The sequence below is a fragment of the Labrus bergylta genome, chromosome 5 (genome assembly GCF_963930695.1).
Source record: "Labrus bergylta chromosome 5, fLabBer1.1, whole genome shotgun sequence".
Lineage (NCBI taxonomy): Eukaryota > Metazoa > Chordata > Actinopteri > Labriformes > Labridae > Labrus > Labrus bergylta.
This window is the reverse complement of record NC_089199.1, coordinates 30,213,750-30,234,174: the sequence shown is the minus strand read 5'-3', so window position 1 is coordinate 30,234,174 and position 20,425 is coordinate 30,213,750. Positions and strand designations below refer to the sequence as shown.

Here is a 20,425-nt window from a genome sequence, read left to right as displayed (position 1 = left end):
AATACAGGACAGTAGCCTATCAGTGGTGTTGATTTAAAATAAAGAGTCCGCCCAATCTGAGACCGAGACAAAATGCTTGCGATTCCAAAACAAGAGATGAGATCGGTCTCGACTTCTGCAAGACCACATTAACCGAGACCAAGACAAAACCCGAGACCGAGCACTCAGTCTTTTCAGAATCAGAATCAGAATCAGGTTTTATTGCCGAGTACATTTACAGATACAAGGAATTTGTCTTGGTGTATTGGTGTTAAACAATTAACAAGGAAATAAAGCAGAACTAGCAACAACTTAAATAATACAGAATAAGAAGATATTACAATATATAAATAGAATTTAAAAATGTAAAATATAAACAAAAAAACTCAAAATGTTCTGAAGGTGTCATGTAGGAGCTGTGCTGTGGACTTTGAGTGTGTGTAACTACTCAGAGTGCATGTAAGGAAGATACATTTTTAAAGTCCGGTGGGTGTTAATGTTACGCATAAAGAACTTCCAGAACTTAGAGTCAAGATCAAGACCGTAAATATCACAGACCGAGTACAAATACTTTAGATTCCAGGACGGGACCAAGCCCTAAAAAAAAAGAAAAAAAGGTGGTCTCAAATCCAAGACTGATCTCGAGCACTTACAACAGTCCTATACATGAACCACTCTTCATTAACCGCCTTTTTGCAGTCAGTGTTTTTATGTCATAATAAGAGACAGAGAGGTCGGGCTGCTTTGAAAATAACTTTATTGTCCATAAGAAATAACAGTGAAAAGAACAGGACACACCACCGTCTGCACTCTGTTTCCCACTTCCAACTCTTTGAGGTTTGCACGGCTGAGACTCCTGCAGGAATCAGCTTCCGAACATACTGTGTAGCTATGTATCTCTAAATGCCACAGGGAATATGGATATAGACTTGCTGTAGAGGTAATACATGTTCTAACATTTAAGAGCAGTTATATTTGTAATATAGTTACTCGTGCATTCTTTTGACAAACCTGAAATCTGTGCAGAGACAAAAAAAGCTTCCACGTGATGGAAGGAGAGAGAGAGCATCGTGTCGTTATTTTCTCCCGTCATAATTTAAAAGAGGCGGAAAAAAAACAAAGCGTAGGTTCTTGATTAGCGTCACTGAAGGCAGTTAACGACAGATCCACTTTTCTCACACGGCCTCTTCCCCCCATGAGTCAGGCAGAAGAAGAACTACAACGCAGCCCCTCAGAATGATTAGGAAGTTTAAATATCAAAGGCCAGCTCACCTTATGGAGAGAAAAACAGCGGCTTTGCAACAGAGTCACAGTTTTATTAAAGAAAGCCTACTCAGAACGTAAAAATAAAAAAAATTAAAGCACTTATTTATATATGGACACTTGACAAATTCAAGCTTTTTTTTCTTAAAAATTCCCAACCCCCGTCGTCTGACTAAGCTCAAGCATTGCTACAGCACGGCTTCCCTCAGTGCCCGAGAAGACCCGTTCCTGCAAGGAGGGACAAACGAGAGCAAGTCAGACACACAAAACACACAATTCTGATAAAACAAAGGACTTATTAGAGTTTTATATTTATTAACAACTGCTTTAATTTAGGTGAAGCATCAAAGCAGAAATATGTAACAGACTCCTAGTGTTTAAAATGGGTACTGCAGTCCAAATTCTAAACATTGTAGAGAGCTGTCTCCCCCCCCCCCTCCTCTTTAGAGTCCATGCTCACACAGGTCACCATGTGGTGGACTCTGAAGCTTCAGTGTTTATCCAGCTCTGCATGGGTCTGTAAACCTTTCTGTGTTCTAACCTCTCTCCATTTTTCAAAAGCATCTCCAATATTGATCCTAGTTTGAGCACGTTTCTGCTCGTGGAGCTTATTAGAAACATGCAGAGGCTTTTTAGGTCGGGTACAATCACTTCTATCTGAACCACTTCTCTCCGTCTAGAGGCTACTCTGACTTTTGAAAGTATCACACTATTGGATCGCCGTGATGTAAAGCCAAAGAAAGGCCCAACACAGTTTGATGTCACTAAATGACTTTTGATAAACTGAGTTTAACAAGGGGTGGATTCTCAAGTTTTTTTCTCTAACATCTTAGGCTTTCTGTCCACCTCGCGCTTTTTCCTGAGCGGCAGCATTTTCAATAAGGAGAGCGTGTTAACAGCAGAAAGCAGCCGCCTGGAGAAAAAGCACTCCGCCTTTTTTGTGCAGCCGCTCCGACCGCTCAAGTTGAAAACTTTCAACTTTTCAGAAAGGCACTGTTGACGTCACAGCGCTCTTTTCCAAATATTTTTATATTCTCTGTACGTTTACCGCCTACAGATCGTGTCTTGTACCCACATCCTCTTTGCTCCCTGACTGATCGGGAAAATAAACGATCTCAAATATAAAACAATATAAAACATGCAGTAAAAAGTAACAGAGCAGTGTTGGTCATACAGCAGCCGTTGTCAACAGACTGTTGTCATAGAGACAGGGCGGACTGCAGCACTTTTCTTCTCAGTGCACAAACTCTTCATGCAAACACTCGTGAGCTCACAGCCAGCGCCCAAATCTACTGCCTCATCATTTTCAGCTTTACACATCATGACATGAATTCAGTTATTAAAAGGATTTGTCCCCTTTCTGCTTTAATGCATCAGTAAAAAAATAAATATGAGCTCACCTTTAAATCCCTCTTCAGGCATTCTCACTGTTGAAGACAGAAAACGCTGTTAGCATCACTTAGCTTATGTTTTTAATAAAGAATCAGCTGAAAGTGGAGATGAAGACGAGACCACATACCCTGATAGACATCGTCCATCGCAGCATAATCTGCTATCGGTTCATCAGCCTGGAAGGAGACAGAGCAGGAAGTGCGTTTAGAGTTACCGCCATCACGTTGACCTCGCAGGGGGTCGAGGGTTAAGGCTGCAGTGATGACATGAGGTTTACCTTTAGACAGATGATGCTCTCGGGGATGACGCCTAGACTGCCCAGTGTGGCCGAGTCGTCCGTCAGACTTTTTCCATCAATGGAGAGATTCTGGTCGAATGGAGCCACGGAGAAGGCGTGCATAATCTGCAGAGTCAGACAGACGCACGGCTACGTTAGTTATTCTGCTCGTCACGCTCTTCTCACCGTGTTTATAACAGGACCAGTCGATCCAAAGACAAGGAATCCCTCACCTGTATTTTCAGCTCTTTAAGAGTTTGATTGGCTGAAACAATCAGTGCTTTCTCTCCTCTGAGTTTCCTGTGCCGGGTGCTTCTTCTGATTCCTCCCACTTTGGTCATGTTCGTCGTCGGGATAGCGGACGCCGATGCTGCAGTGCCGTCACTCAGCTTCAGCCGCTTTGTACCGTCTTCTGAGGACTGAGGCAAAAGAAACGCAGATTATTAACAGCTCCAAGAGGATACATTTCACGACAGATCATTCCTCTATTTCTGATCCTTTGAAGCATAACAGTCAAGAAATTTAAGTTTTACATCAAACTAAATGTAATCAAACATGGAGGTAACATTATTATTAGTTTTATGAAGATCTGACTTCAACTGTTAAACACCTGAACCCTCTCATCCAGGTCTACACTCCCTCCCGCCCACTACGCTCTGCCAATAGATAGTCGACGTTGTGTCACAGTTGGGGTCAAGGGGGGGAAAGAATCCTTTCCTCCAGCCACCAATAATGCAAACGCGCAGATTTTCAACTCCGATGGTAGCGCTTACAAGCCGTCATATCCCACATTGATTCATTACTGTCGATTGACAAAGAAAGATATGTTAATAAACTGAACAGAATAGGAGTGCAGAGCTGACTACAGGCATAAACATTTGAATTTTGGATCTCGCTAGCGACTAAGCTCGTCCTCCCGCCTCCAGTCTCTCCTACTGTGCTCAGTTGCTTCGGTCAGAAATATGAAACCTTAGATTTTGATATTTCAGTTTATTTTTAGTGACGAAGGGCACACAGCAGCACTTCATCTTTGTATCTAGCGGTTTGTTTTCCCCCTCAGCGCAAACCAGATGTGGCGTTTTGTGGGCGTTCCCCTTGATGCCGACTGTATCTATGAGCGGCGTCTGATCCCATATTCACAACAGGGTCCTAAGTCTGACTAGACTCTTCTCCTCTGTCGCCCCCCGGTGGTGGAACGGACTACCAAACGCCATTGGATCTGCAGAGTCCCTCTGCACCTTTAAGAAAAAGCCAAAGACCCAGCTCTTTCATGAATACCTACTAACTTAATGATGATGACGATGATATTTATGATGGTTTGGATGCTGATTAGAACTCTCAACAACAGCTGTCATTGTTGTGCTCCGTCTCTGGTCACTTCCTGTCAGCACCTGTGTGTCTGATCAGACTTATAGCTGTTCGTTTTCACTTCCTGACGTTGTTTCCTCCTCCCTAGATCCTTGCTTGTGTTGTTCTTACTCTCTGATGTTTGTCACTTTGGATAAAAGCGTCTGATAAGTGAATTGTCATATTTTAAAGGTACTACTGATAATCCCCTCATACTAGCATTTAGTATTAGTTTAACAGCTGCAGTGAATGCACAACAAAGTCAGACAACATCTTAAAAATGATGCAAACAAATGACATGATCAGAAACAAGACCGAGACACATTCTTCTGCAGGGCATCTCAAACGGTTGTGACAACGTTTGGCGGTCCCTGAAGCCTTTTCATCACTGAGCGTTCAGGTGGTTTTTACAGCTGCAGCGTTGTTCTGGTACTCACCTGGCTGAAGTCTGGGTCTCTCTCTCCGTCCGGCTTTGGATGTTCTTCCCTCTCCTCCTCTGCCTCAGAGCTGCTGGCGTTCATCTCTGGAGGCGCATCTTTGATCATCTGAGGAGGTGGACAACGTGAAAACACAAAGACTCTGTGTTAACATACTCAGATAGACACGATGTTGATAAAAACATTTGTTACAGTTTGTCTTGACCTACAAAGTGCAGTTTATTTCATACCCTCTTGTCTTCGATCACTTTGCGGATGTAGATGGTGGCCTGGGTGTACTCTCGGAGGTCTCGCTGCTGCTGGAAAAGGAAGCTCTCTCTGCACTCCCAACACAGATCTGAAGAAGAAGAAAAATCAAATTAAGCCAAGCAAGGACACTGAGACGCAAAGAAGAAGCAGCCCTCACACACATTGTTTTGTTACTTGTTAGAAAGTGGATCGAAAGGTTTTTTTATTTCAGAAATAAGACCGAGGTGAAGCACAGACGGCCTTGCAGTTAGGTCACGCCCCATCTAGGGAGTCCATGGTCGTCCAACCTGTGGCCCCTGTCTGCATGTCTTCCCCACTCTCTCTCTACTGAATCCTACTCTATCCACCGTCCAATCAAATAAAGGCTAACAAAGCTCAAAAACAAATCTTAAAAAAATAGAAAGAAAACGGGTCAAGGTGCCTTTAGAGCATTTCACTCACCAGGCTGAGTCGTGTACTGAGTGGAGGGTCCGCTGTCTGTGGTCTGGTTGAAGCAGTGGATGGAGATCGACTGGTCCACCATGAAGAGCCTGCTGATCACTTCCCATTCGCTCGGCCAAAGCAGAGCTATACTGTGCAGGACAAACGGCACGACATGAGACCAAACGCAGAGTCAATGCCGTCATGCCATCACCTCAGGGTGCTGTGTTCGTTGTATTCATACAACCAGCGATTTCCCAAGTAAAAGCTGGAAAATCTTTTAAGATCCAGGTTTGTGTTTTGTGAAGAATTAGGACCATTTGTTGATCACACATCCCCAGACAACTTCAACGAGGAGAAACGGGCTGCAAATTCAGAGACGATGAAAACTCAAAAACACGTGCAAAAGTTCAAGAGCCCGTCAACAATACACGACTACACTGAGCGTCCCAACAGGCCTGGAGCACTTCTGTTGTAACGTCTGTATTTGCAGCGTTTTTCTTTTGCAGTTTTTTTAATATGTATTGTTTCTATATTTGCAGAGCATTTGCTGTTACTTCATTTTTTCAGCTTTTTGCAGCACGTTTCTCCTCATGGAAACTGCAGATATACACTAAATGGACAAAATGATTCCTCATCACGCTATAGCATTAGAGGGGACAGTTAACTTTAATTGCCAATCAGGTTATTTTTTTCTTGTTGCATAAATAGTTGTAATGAAAACACACAAATGATCTGAAATGTACTGGTGGGTTAAAAAAAAACAGACTACTGTTCATTTAAATAAGCAGAACTCACTGTTGAGCGTCTCCGTTGATCAAAGAATCGTAGGTAAACATGAAGCCTCCGTGGGGACAGAGCAGCAGAGTGTTGCCTACGTTAGACACTGGAGAGCATTTAGTAGGCCTCCTGCAAAACACACACACGCACGCACGCACGCAGAAATGTTGATAAGCATTGTTCATCATCACAAGATATCAGCCAGTTTCAGAAGTGAAAAATCGAAACTGTTTTAACTTCTTTTACGATTAACACCCATCAGATATTCATGCGTAACACTTTGTCAGGACAACAAATAGAACAACGTTTATATATTTTAGCGATGCACCGATTCAACATCAGTATCGGCTGATATCGGCCCTGTTGACAGACATTGGCACATCGGGATGATAATGAGGCATGAACCGATGTTAGTAGTCGATACGATGCGATGCACTTTATTGTCCCCCTTGGGAAATTTGTCTTGGACTCAAAGCGCTGTAAACATTCAGCTGCTTCCACTAGAATCAATCAATGAACAATAACAACAGAAAAACACATCCACATGTTCATCTGTTGTGCAAAAATCACTTTAATGCTGGCATGTAGTGCACCTGACTGCTGATTCAGAGAGGAGGTTTTTTTTTTACTGGACAGATGATGAACCACCTGTTGGACAAACTCTGAGAGAAAATGTCCGGCCTCGTGGGAGTCTGACACCAACAGAAGTCTTGAAACAAACGTCTGTATCGGCCGTACATTTCACATTCTGTGCATCTCTAATAAAAACGTGTTTATCGTATTACTGTAACAAACTTACCTGATGAATTTTCTCCACTCATCCACAAAGAAAAGAGGAACTATGTAAAGTACGTCTGTGCCCTGTGATGATAAAAGAAAAACAGAGGATTTAACCCTTTCTTCATCACAATCATAGTTCATAACCGATCTGCTTTAGTGATTTTTAAATTACAAACATTCATGTTCTCACCGTAAAGCTCGTTTTGTTCTTTAATTTATCGATATTTGGTACCAACACAAGCATAATTTATACAATTTATTTATAATTTATTCATCCAGAGGTTGCATGACAGTTTCATGCGTACCTGAGGCCACTTTGAGAGCACTGGCCGGTTCTTCTCATGGAAGAGGTTGAGCAGTTGGTTCTTCTGGTCCAGGGCCATCATCTTACTGACCGCCTCGTTGTCCTTTTCTTCCTGCTCCAACGTCTATGCACACAAGAAGAAGAAGAAGAAGAAGAAGAAGAAGAAGAAGAAGAAGAAGAAACGGTTTTAATTCCTAACTAACCGATTGAAATCCCTAAAATCCTATTTTTTTCATCTAAACAGTTAGCTGCGTCCTATTTACCGGTGCATATACCGTATACCGGTGCGACTTATATTCTGGATTTTAGGGTAACTCTTGAGGCCTTCTGCATGCTTTCTAAAACTCATCAGTTAAGGTCGATGTTTCTACATGAAGGGGTTACTGTGAATCAGCAGGCTTTGCACTAAGTTTCAGTCAACTAAACCAGCGAGGGCTAAGTGAAATAACGAAGCAGATGTAGGGATGTAAACAAAGGACATGCAAACCGAGGGATCAGTGTGTTGTCTACTCACCACACACTGCTCACACGGCTCCTGGTCCTTGGTAAATTCTGAGGCTTTGGGGAAGTACTCCCTCAGTTTAGTCCAAACTTCAGATGACACCAGTTTACGTTCGGTCTCAAGGATACTCAGACCACCTGCGGAAGACACACATGTGAGTCAATCACAGAAAAAAGGACTATTTCACTGTTTGAATGAAGAAACAGACGGTGGGACTGTACCGTGAGTGCAGACAATGTCTTCATTGAAAGTCTTCATGTCCTCATCGTTGCCCTCCGAGAGCTCCGAGCCGAACTCTACAATCAAAAGGTTAAAGATTGTTCATCTCAAAACACACGGGAGCTGTTAGTAAGAATCTGACAGACCCACTCCTCCTCCGTCTCCTACCTTTGCTGTTATTGGTGTGTGGTCCCTGCCCGTTGGTCTGCCCATTGCTGTGTTTGGTTTCCTGCTCGTCCTCCTCCAGCTGATCCAAAGCCAACTGCCTCCAGCTACGCAGGGACGCTTTACCTACCCAGAAGCCATCATCGCTGAGACAAAAACAACACAGCACAGATCAAATGAGATAAAGGCTGCACTGGTAGAGGTTTTTAAAACGACCTTAGCGTACCATTGTTTCCAACTCATGAGACACATTTACAATACAGATGCTAGAAAATTATAAATCAAGACAAGTTTTAATATAAATCTCTCCCTAGCTTTAATTCTGACTAGTTCATTGTTAGTCCAGTCCAACATATGATCTGGGTCTTGACATATCAACATATTACATGACTAACATGAGGCTTAATGTCTGAAAATAGATGAGATATAAAATGTGTTTACCTGAGTGTTCGTTTGACCAGGTTGGAAACCTCCTTGAAGTCTTCATTGAGCTGGTTCTTTAGCCGCAGCACTCGGCATCGCTGACTAACACACTCTCTGCACAGAGAAGAACCTGAACACACACACAAAATACTTTTGTATTAAAGGCTTTATATTCGATTTTTTGATCCAGCAGATGTCACCCTTGAGCACCAGCATGAAACCAGAACAACTTGCGGTGCGAGGATTTCAGAGGATATACTTGATATCTATTATATTCAAGTGTGAAAAATCGCATTTTAAGACTTTAAAGTAGAAGACAAACAAAGCGTCTTTGACAACTGCATGGAGACAACAGGTGGAGTCTCTTTATCAACTTAACAATCAGGGCTGCCGATTGTGTCGCAAACATGTCATCAAGGTTCCTCATAAGGTTCAAAGTTCCATCTTGTCTGTGTGATCAGCACTGTCATAGTCCCGTCTAATAAACAAAGGCTCTCTGTCTCTTACCGCCTGTGATTCACAAGACACTAAGCTCAATGTGCGCTGTAGCTGGAGCCACAAAAACTCAGCCCTGTTAGTGTTACCCGGCCTGCACAGGGACGACCTCCACCACACCAGCCTGTTAACTCTCTGATCGGGTTGAGAGCTGCATTAATGTGATGTCACACAGACTTCTCTGTTAGAAAATTCATGACAAAAGGGAAACTGACGAGTTTTAATTTTGCATCAAGCAACAAAAAAGTAGCAGCTTGATGAGAGTCAGGTCATTGGCTTGACATCGCACTCCGCTCAGTGGTTTTGCCAGAAAGGTTCGGCTCAAGTGTCCTGATGTGGACCACATTGTGGGCAGAGGTAACCACTTATGTGCTCACTCCATGTCCTCCTGACACCAAGCCAGACTGCACAATATACGCGCGTAAGGCCAAATACGGACGTGTGTACAGGATCCAGAACAACACAAAACATGACAGCGCCTCCACACCGTGTCCGTCCAACCGTCCGCCCGGAAAGCAGCGGTGTGAGCAACCGGGAGAGCCTCTTCGCTTTCCACCAATCTCCGATAAAGGAACAACAGGCCATGGTCGCCTTGACAAGAGCTCAAGATACATGCTGGATCACCTACTTCAGTAAAGTAGAGATCTGAACGCAGACCAGAGCGCGACCATTTGACACCAATCTCTGATCATGAATTCTGTTGTATGGGTTTACATCCGGGAAGCTCCGGTTTGTCCCTTTATTTCCAACCATTAAAAAAAAAACAAAAAAAACAAAAACAAAAACAAAAACAGATTACTGATGAAGTAAGTATATTGACTGAGGTTCAGGAGCAGGACAACAGCTAGACCACACATTCAATCACCTGATACCGAGCCATCCTTTGTCTCAGTTCTTCGACCCTCCCTCCCTGCCTTCCTTTCCTTCTTCTCATCCATCCACCCTCTTTCCTCATCCCCTCATCCTGTTTGTCTATTTCTAGGCACAGTCTGGGCTCGGGGAGAACTATGCCTGAGACAGAACCCAGACCCTGAGTCTCACTCCGCCCTTCAGTCAGTCCATCCTCCCAGACCAGCCAGCTGACAACATCCTCTTCCATCATAATCATTATCTCAACGTACAAGCTTAAAACCATGTGACTTATTAATTTAATAAAAATATATTGCATAATGTTGCCGACTGTGTGCGGTCTCCATCTTTTGTCGCATACGGTTGAGCCGGGCTGTGACGTCCTCCAGGCGAGGTGGTTTGGGCATCTGATAAGGATGCCTGCTGGGCATGTCTAACTGGGAGGAGACTCAGGGTAGACCCAGAGCTTTCTGGAGGGATTATATATCCCTTCTGGACTGGGAATGCCTCAGGGTCCCTCAGGAGGAGAGAGATCTGTTAATAGGAAGAGGGGCATCTGGGTCAGCGTGCCTAGCCTGCTGCCACGGCGACCGGATCCTCGAGAAGCGGAAGAAAATGGATTGATAGATGGATGGAGATTCAATGCAACTTAATCGAAGAAATCAGAAATGTGAGCAAATATAAACTGGTTTAAGGTCATTTTCTGCCTGCAGTGTGAACACAGCAAATGATGAAATATGAATGATACGTTTCCTCTTCCTATCTACTGCCTTGCTTTTAATAATACACCTTTATTTTGTTTATTCTTCTCTGATTTGGGACTCAGTTTATTTTTCTGGTTCTCGAAGTATTTTAAAATCCTTATCACAGAAAAATCAGCTTCCCTGATTGGTCCTTGGCTGCTGATTGATCCCCGATCTCTGCTGTGTTGCGTTCTAATGACTCATCTGCTTCAGCTCTCTCTCTTTCAGATGATGTAGTAGCCTCGGCGTTACATCCTCTGAAAATAACTCTGTGAGTCATGACTGTCTACAATGGGTGTAACTCCCGAGTCCCACTGTCTGTGATGTTTTCAGAGTCCTATCTTCACTTTGTTTACATTGCCGGGACGGCCGGCTGACTCCTCCCCTCGCTTATAAAAGTTGTTTAATTGAGGGACTAGAGAAAAGAAGAATAACATACTGTACTCACTGCTTAACTGTGTTTCTAGATCACGCTCATTTCAGGTAAATTTACATGCAGTGTGAAGATACGAGCATAATAAAGATCGCTAGCATTAGCATGCTAACACAACAATGCAGTGCCAGTTGTTTTCATTTCATGATGGTGCTCAAGGGCGACATCTGCTGGATCAAAAAAACCACATAGTAAACTTTTAACACTGAATTTCTTTCTTTACATTTCAGTCAACGAGGTTCAATCATAATGTAACCATCAAATCAGAAGTAGATTCACTTCCTCAGTCCTGCAGAATGACCTTAAGCGGAGAGACCGCCCTTTCTGTTTGACTCACCGTCCAGTCTCGGACCTCCACCGTAGCGCTCGTAGAGAAGCTGTGCGGCTTGCATGGAAACCCTCTTGGTGTCTCCGACCTTGTCTGGGTGCAGCTTCCCGTGAGAGCACAAGAACAACGTGGTGTCGATCTCTTTTGTGGCGGTGGAGTCGTCCAGCCACTTCTTCAACCAGTCGAGGGGGATAAATTCATAGGGCTCACCTGAGGACAACGAGCAGGGAGACAAACTTAGCAGGAAGTCACAACAAACAAGCTGCCTGTTTTTTTTTAAAATTTGTTTATCTGGGCTGTGGGTCATCAGGGAATGTTTTTACCGACCGTCTCTTGCAGGTAAAAGCTCGTACAGCTCCTTCACCTCCTCATGCTTGGCTTTGCCTTTGTCCACGCTCTGTTTTCTCATGTCGGCCATCTCGTTGCACCACTCGTCAAATTTACGGTTGTCTTGGTCCACCAACCTCTGAAGGAAGGCTGGGAGCGAGGACGAGGGTAAGAGAGACCGTCAGACAAGGGGACATGAACCAGACTGCAGGCTATGGTTTAAATAAGTTTAAATTCCAGGACTCACTTGGCACCTCGACGTTGGTCCTTGGGGTTTCTGAGCTCTCCTCTTCTTGGATCTTATACACCAGCATGTAGGCATTTCTGGAGCAGTGGTAGCCTTTACTGCACTTTGGCTTTCGTGTTTGGGATTTTACTGTCTCAGCTAAAAAAATAAAAAAAAAGACAAGAACAAAAGTTACAACATGAAATGTCAGACTCTGAACAAAGGAGATCTTTGAGACCTGTTTTGTAAAAACCAGTCAGATTAAATGAGTGTTATAAGGAGGCCATTTTAAGTTTTAGGAGCTACGGATGGCCAAGCATACTGTCAACAAACAGTGTGTTTACATGGACTTGAGTATCCCGGATATGAGCTTGATCCCGGTTTTGATTACTAGATATAGCGTTAACATGCACACAGTGAAACCTGGTTTTCATATCCCTGTATACACGTTAAATACTACAGTCCTGGTTCATGATTACTGCATCCTAACTGCACAGGCGCCCGCAACACAAACCATGGCAACCATATGTATTGGGTCTGTTCACCACAGACTTGAACAGGTGTGCATTTAGATGATTTATCTTTACCTCTAAATTATTTTGAACTATTTCATTACCCAAAGAAAAAACTCAGTTTCTTTGTCACTCCAGAAGGAAGACGCTCTCGTTGCCGTTGCCATGTTTGTTCTAATGATGCGTCACTTGGCTGTGGCTGAGCCTGCGCAGGTAGGTTGATGTGATGTTAATGTTTACATTATCATTTTTACCGTCCGTCTGTGTGTGCTGCAAACTAACTTTTTTCGTTGTTTTTATTTATACAATAAAGATATATCCTATTGTAGTCAGCAGCTGTCAGAAACCGGATCAAGGCGTATTCATGCCACAGTATCCTGTTTTCTTCAGGCAGCAAAATCATATTTCTCATAATCAGGCGTCCATGTAAACGCATTCAAATGATAATTTTGAAAACCTTGCCTTGTGTTGTGAGGGTGCAAGAGGAGCATTATTTACTGTAGGCACCAGTTATTTAGAATGAATTCTGAGATATCCAGTAAGTCGATGTGTAGTGACTAAAACATCAATTTGTGACACGAGCCTAACCGCAGCCTTTAGGACGATCTGTTAACAGTGTATTGTAAACATACTAAGGCAGGTATAAGAGAGGAACACATTTAGCACGACTCACCAATGTCCTCCTCAATTCCAAGCTGAAGCTTCTTGCCTTCCATCTTCTCGATTTCCTCATCGTTAAATTTGTACCAGTCGCCGGTGCGTGCGTCCTTCACATGTGCGATATAGTGGCCCGAGTAGGCACTGATGCCCCGATGGATAAGCACCGCGCTCAGCTCGTAAACAAAGTTCTGGCCTGGAGAAAACAAACAAAAATGGATGTTAACAGTCTGCAGTGTGACCCCCTTATCTAATCTAATGTTCTCTAATTTCACACTGTGGGATACGTTATTTTCCCCCAGTGTGTCAGCAGGCTCTGACTGAAAGTGCAGATTATGTGTGCGTGTTTGAGATATAGATTCATGACGTTAAACACCTTGTAGTCCTTCCATGAAAGGCCCCATGTCCAGCTGCTCAGGGAAACTGATAAAGGTGTTGAGCTTCTTCTTGTGGCCCGTTTGTCTGTCAAAGAAAAAACAATTAAATCCACCAACGGACTTATTGTTATTTTTATTCCCGTCCTTTTTATTCCCCATCAAAAGCCCCCTGAATAGACTTTGAATAAGAAAGTATTCCAAAGTTGGAGGCAGACCTGTCGAAGACGAAGCGCATGAGCTGCAGGTTGATTGTTGGAGGGAGGTTGTGCAGTCTGATCCTCCGGGTGGCGTTTTGTTTACTCTGACAGTTCTCACAGAAGTATCGGTTCTCTCCTTCCAGCTTCTCCTCCTGAGAAAGCCAAACGGTTAGCCATGAGCCGCGTTTCCACAGAGAGTCCAGTTCAGGTTGTTTTTGTACGGTACACATTTATTGTCGTTTCCACTGACAAAACTTGGTAAAGGACGCAAAACAACTAATCTGTACCGTCCTACTTTTTGGCTACCCTTCTGTTGGGATCGCCAAGCGTACAGATCCAACCCTAAAGGCTGCAGCTAGACACACAGCAGCCTGTTGATTGGTTGAAAGAATCGACACTACCGGTGTGCCGGCGGTAATAAAAAGGACAAACACAAAATGCTGCATGTTTGTTTTTAACTAATGTCAGCGTGTAGCACCGCCCCATGGACGACCTCAGACGTGCAGCCCTCTTCTGGACGTTCTCTATAGTTGCCCTTTGTTTACCATGTCGCGTTCTTCTTCTTCATTGAATTCATTTGCGGTCTACACTACTCTGATTAGCGCTCATTAAGCAAAGCTAGTAAGGGATTTGCTCTTTCCTTTTAAGTTTTTTACTCTGCTGTCTGTCCATTTGTAACATTCTTGATGATGTGTTGTATGAAAGTTACCTTCAGGAACTCTGTGACACACTCATTGAGGTTCTTGTGGCCCTGGATGTTCAGCTCCAGCTCGTAGAATCGGGAGAGCAACGCAGATGATCGTCCACACTGGTTACAGCTGCATAAAAAAAAGGTCAAAACAAGTTCACAGATTTGACCACAGTCTAAAACAGATGTGAGCTGATCCTTTTTTTTTTTCCTCCTTACTGATACCTACACATTTTAAAAAGTCATGCTGTCTGTAAATAAATCAGGGAAATCGACACTTAAGCAAATTTTTCAAGAAGAATTCAGCCTTGTTGGTGTCTTTGCAATGGTATAAGCAACATAGTGGAACATTTTAAAATGACACAAGGTTAAAGTACTGACTGGACTTACACAGTGACATAGGAGAACTGTCCACAGAACTGCTGCTGGATGACGTTCTGCAGGCTGGGGCTCTTCTGCTTGGACAGCGTGTCCTCCAGCAGAGACATGAAGAGCTTTGAAAACTCCTGGGCATCCTGAAAAGGAAATGTTAGCATACATCATGCACCGCAAAGAAACCAAACAAAACTACTAATAAACACGCTCACTCCAACTCTCTGTGTGTCGACTCCGATGAGTGTAAAGCCTAAATTTCAACAGATGCGTTTTCTGTCCGTCTCCACTCCTGCAGCTTTACTTCATCCAATGTGTGTGCCTGCACTAGCTCCGTCTCTGCTCTGGCAGTCCAGATCCCTCTGTAGCAGATACCCAAGGCTTCTATTTTTTCCCAATGCTGGATCAATTTCCCACAGAGGAGATCGAGCGGGACAGTAAATCAGACACCGCAACAACATTAAAACATCCGGATTCTTTTCAGAATAAAACACTCCGTTTTGACAGTTCAGAATGATGACCTTAAGTGTGTCTGTTTATGTGTTTATAAGGTTTATATAGAGATTTATAACACATACACTGTATTATCACACACTGTCGTGAATCTGTAAAATTACAGCGAGAATTCCTTTGTCTCCGCACGCCAGCTGACGGCTGTGGTCTCAACGGCCTGAGAACGCAGCCTGGGGGTGTTAGACGGACGAGGGAGAACGAGTCGTACTGGAGCGGACATGCAATGCACACGTATCTGGTGGAATTGTTGGGTCGGAGTTGGGTAATCATCTGGTTGACAGTTTGTTTAATAACAAGACTTTGCCTTTCATGTTAATTTTGACCATTTCAATATAATAAAATGCTTCAGAGAGAAAAAAAATTGAGAAAATACTGAACATAATACTCACGTAAGGAGAAAACAATAATGTGATTTGCACCCGTGAAGAAAGTTATTTTTTATACAAAAAAAGGTGCAGGGCTTCGACGTGATTTACCTGCTGCTGTCCCGTGTCCAGGCCCAGCGCTTTGACCAGCCCTGAAGGGTCGATGTACTTTCTGTTGCTATTCTGCAGGAGTGCAAACAGATACTGCAGGTGCTCACTGATGGACTGAGGCTCGTAATCTGAAAGAGAGGGAGACAGCAATCTGAGTGAGTAAAGTTTGCATGATCTGGAAAGGATAGAAAAATACAAGTTAAGATTTGAGAATTCATCCTAGCCTCGTCTTCACTTCTGTCGTCTTTCAGACAACCATCAGCCGGTCATCTGTGTGCAACCTTGTAAGTTTAAAGATCAACAAAACGGAGAAAACGCAGCAACATATTCTGTTCTGGTCTCTAACCTAAAATGATGTGTAGCTATAGTTTGTACTAATCAGTACACTGAGCACAATAGTGAGAGAGCTTGAATTTAACTTGTGGTGACAGTGAAACCAGCAGATTGATACCAGTAGCTGTTGGTTCATGCACTCCTTTTTAAGTGGTTTAAAAAAAAAAAACGGTGAAAACATTTGTCCCTAAAACATGCTGAGTCAAACTAGGAAACGAGAGAAAACAAAACAGATGCATCCCCAATATTTGGTTTTGAGATATACCTGATTCAGAGTTGTGTTCCTGGGCTCTGGAGTTGTGGCACTGATAGAGGCTCCTACGCAGCTCCAGGTTGTGGAACCACACTTGCAGGAATGTGTTAACGTAACATGTAGCACCCAGGTTGGTCAGGCCAACGAATGTGTTCTACAAAAAGGAACAAGAGACGAAAACAAGAGAGACATTTAGATATTCACTGGTTCAACATTGATTTTCTGACAGATATGAGGACTACAGAATAATCACATTGCTCGGTGTTTTGATCGCCCCTAAAAGATTCACGAGCTCCCCGCTCAACAACAAGGTGAGCCAACTCGACGTACCATGTCTCGACGCTCTGAATTCGGGTCATCGATGTTGTGGAACGCATTTTCGTCGATCTCCCCGAGCCATGCCTGTTCACCGATACCCACGAGACAGCTGGGATTCCCTTTGCAGTTCCTTCTGCAGAAGCAAAGCATGAATTATACCGTGAACACACCAACGTCTTGTTCTTTAAAAGAATCACACATGTTGACATTCAGGGATCCAGTAGGACTCAAATCAAGTATGCACAGACTTCAGGTTGCGTACAATGATTGTTTTAGGATCTTACTTAAAAAGCCAAGGTGGAGTCGTGCAAGTGAGCCATTTGTGAATGCAGGAGTTAACACCTTACAAGCTTTATTGAGGAACCTGATGTACAGATTTATCGGTCGCTTGAATGACTCAAAGAATGTAATTATAATGCTGCTGTCGAACCCAAGTTATAGTGCAGTACGCTACCAGTCATACCTTTGGAGACGTTGGTATAAGTGACTTTTATAAGAGGCGGGAATGTTTTAATTCTAATGTAAATGTGTGTTGTCTATTTTTTGTATTGGATGTCTTTTAAAATGGACCTTGAGTCTAATAATAAAAGTTGATGATTAACACAGCACAAATAATGCATGACTTTCTACTAATATGCAAAAATAGTTTTTCAAAGACAGAGGAACAACAACAACAAAGAGTGTGTGCATAACAACCTGTGAGGATGAGGATTGAGAGATGAAATCAAACTAAGCAAAAAAAACTTAAAGAAACTGTAGAAAAATTAATGTTTCAAAAAAGGTTTACAATGAGGAGAGACAATTATCGACTTATGCATTTGTTTTCTAACTCTCTGGTGTTGACACCGGGGAGAAAAGTGAATCTTTTAACTCGGAATTAGACAAAAACACTTCGTAAGATTTTTTACAGTGTGGTGATTATTTAATGTCAATCTAGCATCGAATCTGAGTGTTTTTAATGGGGGGGAAAAACACCAAAATAAAACAGCCAATTGTTTTTTAAATCATTTTTAAACACATGCTGGTGTTATTATTAAAGCAGTGCAGAGGCTTGTTGTTTGTAAAAAGGTGATTGTTGGTACCTGCAGGCTCCTCTCTTGCAGGCCGGGAGGTTCACTCGGTATGCTAACTCGATGTGTTCCCATCGGATTTCTTCTGGTTTCACTGATTCCACCCAACGCCACGCCGCTTTCTCCAGCTGTAAGCGGGGCGCCATGCTCCTACAAGGCTAACAACCACACAACAACAACAACAACAAGAGGCGAGACGTGAGGAGTCGTTACAGAGAAGAAGCACCGAGGTTAACTCAAACTGTAACATAGCCGGCTAACGAGCGGCTAAAGCACTGGCAGCGTCAACCTTTTCCGCTAGCTGACGTCGTGCTAACACACCTGTCTACCTGGCGTTAGCGGAGTTACTCCTTCACTGTCCTGTTGAACTCGTTCGTGTTAAAGCCTAAACCACACGTCGCTACACCGCACACAGCGCTGAGGTACATTTTGTAACGAGAAGCCGAGTTAGCGGAGTCACACGGCGAGCAGCTACTAGCCCCATGCTAATGCTAACTAGCTCCCCGGCAGCGCTAGCAGCTAGTTCCCTGTGTTTTCCATGAAACGCTTCCTGACGCCGCGTTACGACTTTATTCTGTTTTAAGGTCAAATTGTTTTTTTTGTTTTTTTTTTCGAACCTTTCATGCGTGCAGCTGCTTCACCGCCACCAACAACCCCGCTAAAAAAAAAAAATGTTTTCATGAATTTTTTTCACATTTTATTCACGGGTTATTTTAGATTTAGCGCCCTTACGTCAATTTATAAATATATTATTTCTCCGCTCAAAAGCAACACGACGTCAAGTTGTGACGTCATCGACGTCGTTTTTGTTATGACTGGAGGCAGGACCGGATGCGCGCGCACTCGCCGCTTTCTGTGGGTCAAAGAAGACAAAATGTTTCGTTATTCATTCATATTTAATATTAACCAGACTGCATTTTCGACGTCTTAAACGTCAATACTTCATATTTAATTATGGAGGATCAAATAGGCCAATACTCATTTGCAATAAAAAAATAATAATAATTAAATACAATTTACTACATTATATTATATAACTGCACTCTGCATTACTGTGGTACAACACTGCCTCTCTTCTCTGCTGTTTACATTACTTGCTGCTATTCATCATACCAAGTCACTTTAATCATCACTTGTCACTTTATCTTGTCATTCTCTGCAAATATTGTCTCAATTCTCAATTCCCCCCAGTTAACTTCATCATTCATTTTGTACTGTATATACCCCCTGTTTTTATTTCTATTTTTATTTTTAATTATCTTATCTATTCTGTTTAATGTGTATTTGTGAGCTTTCTTGTCTGTGCTGCTGTAACGCCCAAATTTCCCCTCTGGGGATCAATAAAGTATTATCCTATCCTATCCTATTTTTATAAAATAAAATAAAAAGCTAAGCTAGAGCTGCATTTATGCACATTAAAATATGAACTCTAAGCAGGTCATGTGTTGAGTGCATTCAATTGTTTTCAATATAAGTTCTTCTTGTAATATAAATTAATTGCAAAATGATATAAACATAAAATGTGTTATTTAATGTCTGTTTTTGATAACTCTGCAATATCTGCTTTTTAAAACATTGCTGTACATATATAAACAACACAACTTCAGAAGGTCAACACTTTTTTATTTTTTTATATTCAGATCTAATTACAAATTTTTTTCCTCAACTGTTTATAGGTTCTTAAATGTCACATATATTTTCAACTCATGATGAGGTTGTTCAGGTTCACATTCTTGTTACTTTATTTGTAGCCATAGGTAAATTTGGTTGCAGGGAGAGTCACTAAAACACAATGCATAAAACATGCAAAGTGCAAGGCACGCATGGTACATGGGTAAAAGTGGAGGTGCATAAAGTGTGCATGGTTCCAATTGCATAATCATTTGGCCTAAGCCTTCTTGTTTCCCTTAGCTGCTGATATAACCAGCTTAGCTGTGCCATCATACCTTCCCCTGCAGCATTGTACACCTTAAGACTGTGCGTGAGTGAAGCAGGAACCAGTTGAATTTTGGAATGGGGGGGAAATCCAAATCGTGCCATTTCCAAGGTTATACTGGTTGAAAAACAGGGCTGAAGCAAAACTGGAACAGTTTGCACATTGAAAACTTGTAAGAATGGATAGCATGTGTACAAGGACGATGTGAACAGCTGTAACTGCAGAAACAAAGGCACATATACAGTCCTTATTGTGCATCATTGAAAGAGGCTTACCTGGAGAGCTATTTGCCATATGTTGAGATGTTGTAAATAGTATGGCAGACGGGTGCACTGCATGTGTGTGAACTAATTACACCGGCATTAAGCATGTGTGATCTCGTGCAGTGAAAATCTAACACAGTGAAAATATTGTTGCTGAGGTTTTTTTTTTTTATTTCAAGACTTGTAATGTAATTTTTTTTAAAAAAGCAGACTGTCAAATTTAGATCAACCAAGATCTTAATAAATTCCCCTTTCTCTTGTTATGGCTTTAATTACAGCTGGATTTTCATCTGGATTTCTTTATGGAGAGCACATCACATATTTCATTCTCTCCATTTGATTAAATTGAGTTTGAAGATTATTTTTAATACTGCCAAAAATGGCTGAGCTGATGATCCCAAAGGCCTAAGAGGGTTTCAAACTTAAAGTCTTTTAAAAGTCATTTTTTGACTCTCTGAGCTTAAAGAAAAGTTTCTTATAAAATGAAACAAGACACTGATTCGGTTAATTGCAGGTGTTCTA

The 20,425-nt window shown here is 42.4% G+C and overlaps 1 protein-coding gene across 5 annotated transcripts; it reads right to left on the bottom strand.

Moving 5' to 3' along the window:
- Positions 1-719: 719 nt before the first annotated feature.
- On the bottom strand, positions 720-18,473 carry usp48 (ubiquitin specific peptidase 48). 5 transcript variants are annotated; one of them, XM_065955392.1, is made up of 28 exons: positions 18,026-18,468; positions 17,717-17,862; positions 16,647-16,767; positions 16,329-16,470; positions 15,731-15,858; positions 14,760-14,884; positions 14,391-14,499; positions 13,700-13,833; positions 13,484-13,569; positions 13,124-13,303; positions 11,960-12,097; positions 11,713-11,862; positions 11,395-11,595; positions 8,556-8,667; positions 8,118-8,260; positions 7,952-8,026; positions 7,743-7,867; positions 7,230-7,352; positions 6,944-7,005; positions 6,163-6,273; positions 5,386-5,516; positions 4,926-5,032; positions 4,696-4,803; positions 3,145-3,330; positions 2,912-3,037; positions 2,762-2,810; positions 2,643-2,669; positions 720-1,470 (listed from the first exon to the last, which is right to left on the bottom strand). In XM_065955392.1, exons 2-28 carry the CDS (start codon positions 17,848-17,850, stop codon positions 1,448-1,450), a joined length of 3,156 nt encoding a protein of 1,051 aa, XP_065811464.1. In that variant the 5' UTR covers positions 17,851-17,862; positions 18,026-18,468; the 3' UTR covers positions 720-1,447. The 5 variants fall into 5 exon arrangements, 4 of the variants coding, with proteins under 4 accessions (XP_065811464.1, XP_065811465.1, XP_065811466.1 ...); XM_065955393.1 differs by having other exon boundaries at positions 18,034-18,468; XM_065955394.1 differs by having other exon boundaries at positions 18,322-18,462.
- Between the last annotated feature and the right edge of the window lie 1,952 nt (positions 18,474-20,425).

What these genes read in the sequence shown, in the direction of transcription:
- usp48 (XM_065955392.1), bottom strand. Translation starts at nt 17,850, where the DNA reads ATGGCGCCCCGCTTACAGCTGGAGAAAGCGGCGTGGCGTTGGGTGGAA. An exon ending in CTGGTCAAACGAACACTCAG is followed by an intron (nt 8,261 to 8,555) that starts GTAAACACATTT and finishes TTTTTGTCTCAG; the next exon opens with CGATGATGGCTTCTGGGTAG. An exon ending in GAGTGGAGAAAATTCATCAG is followed by an intron (nt 6,274 to 6,943) that starts GTAAGTTTGTTA and finishes TGTGTTTTGCAG; the next exon opens with GAGGCCTACTAAATGCTCTC.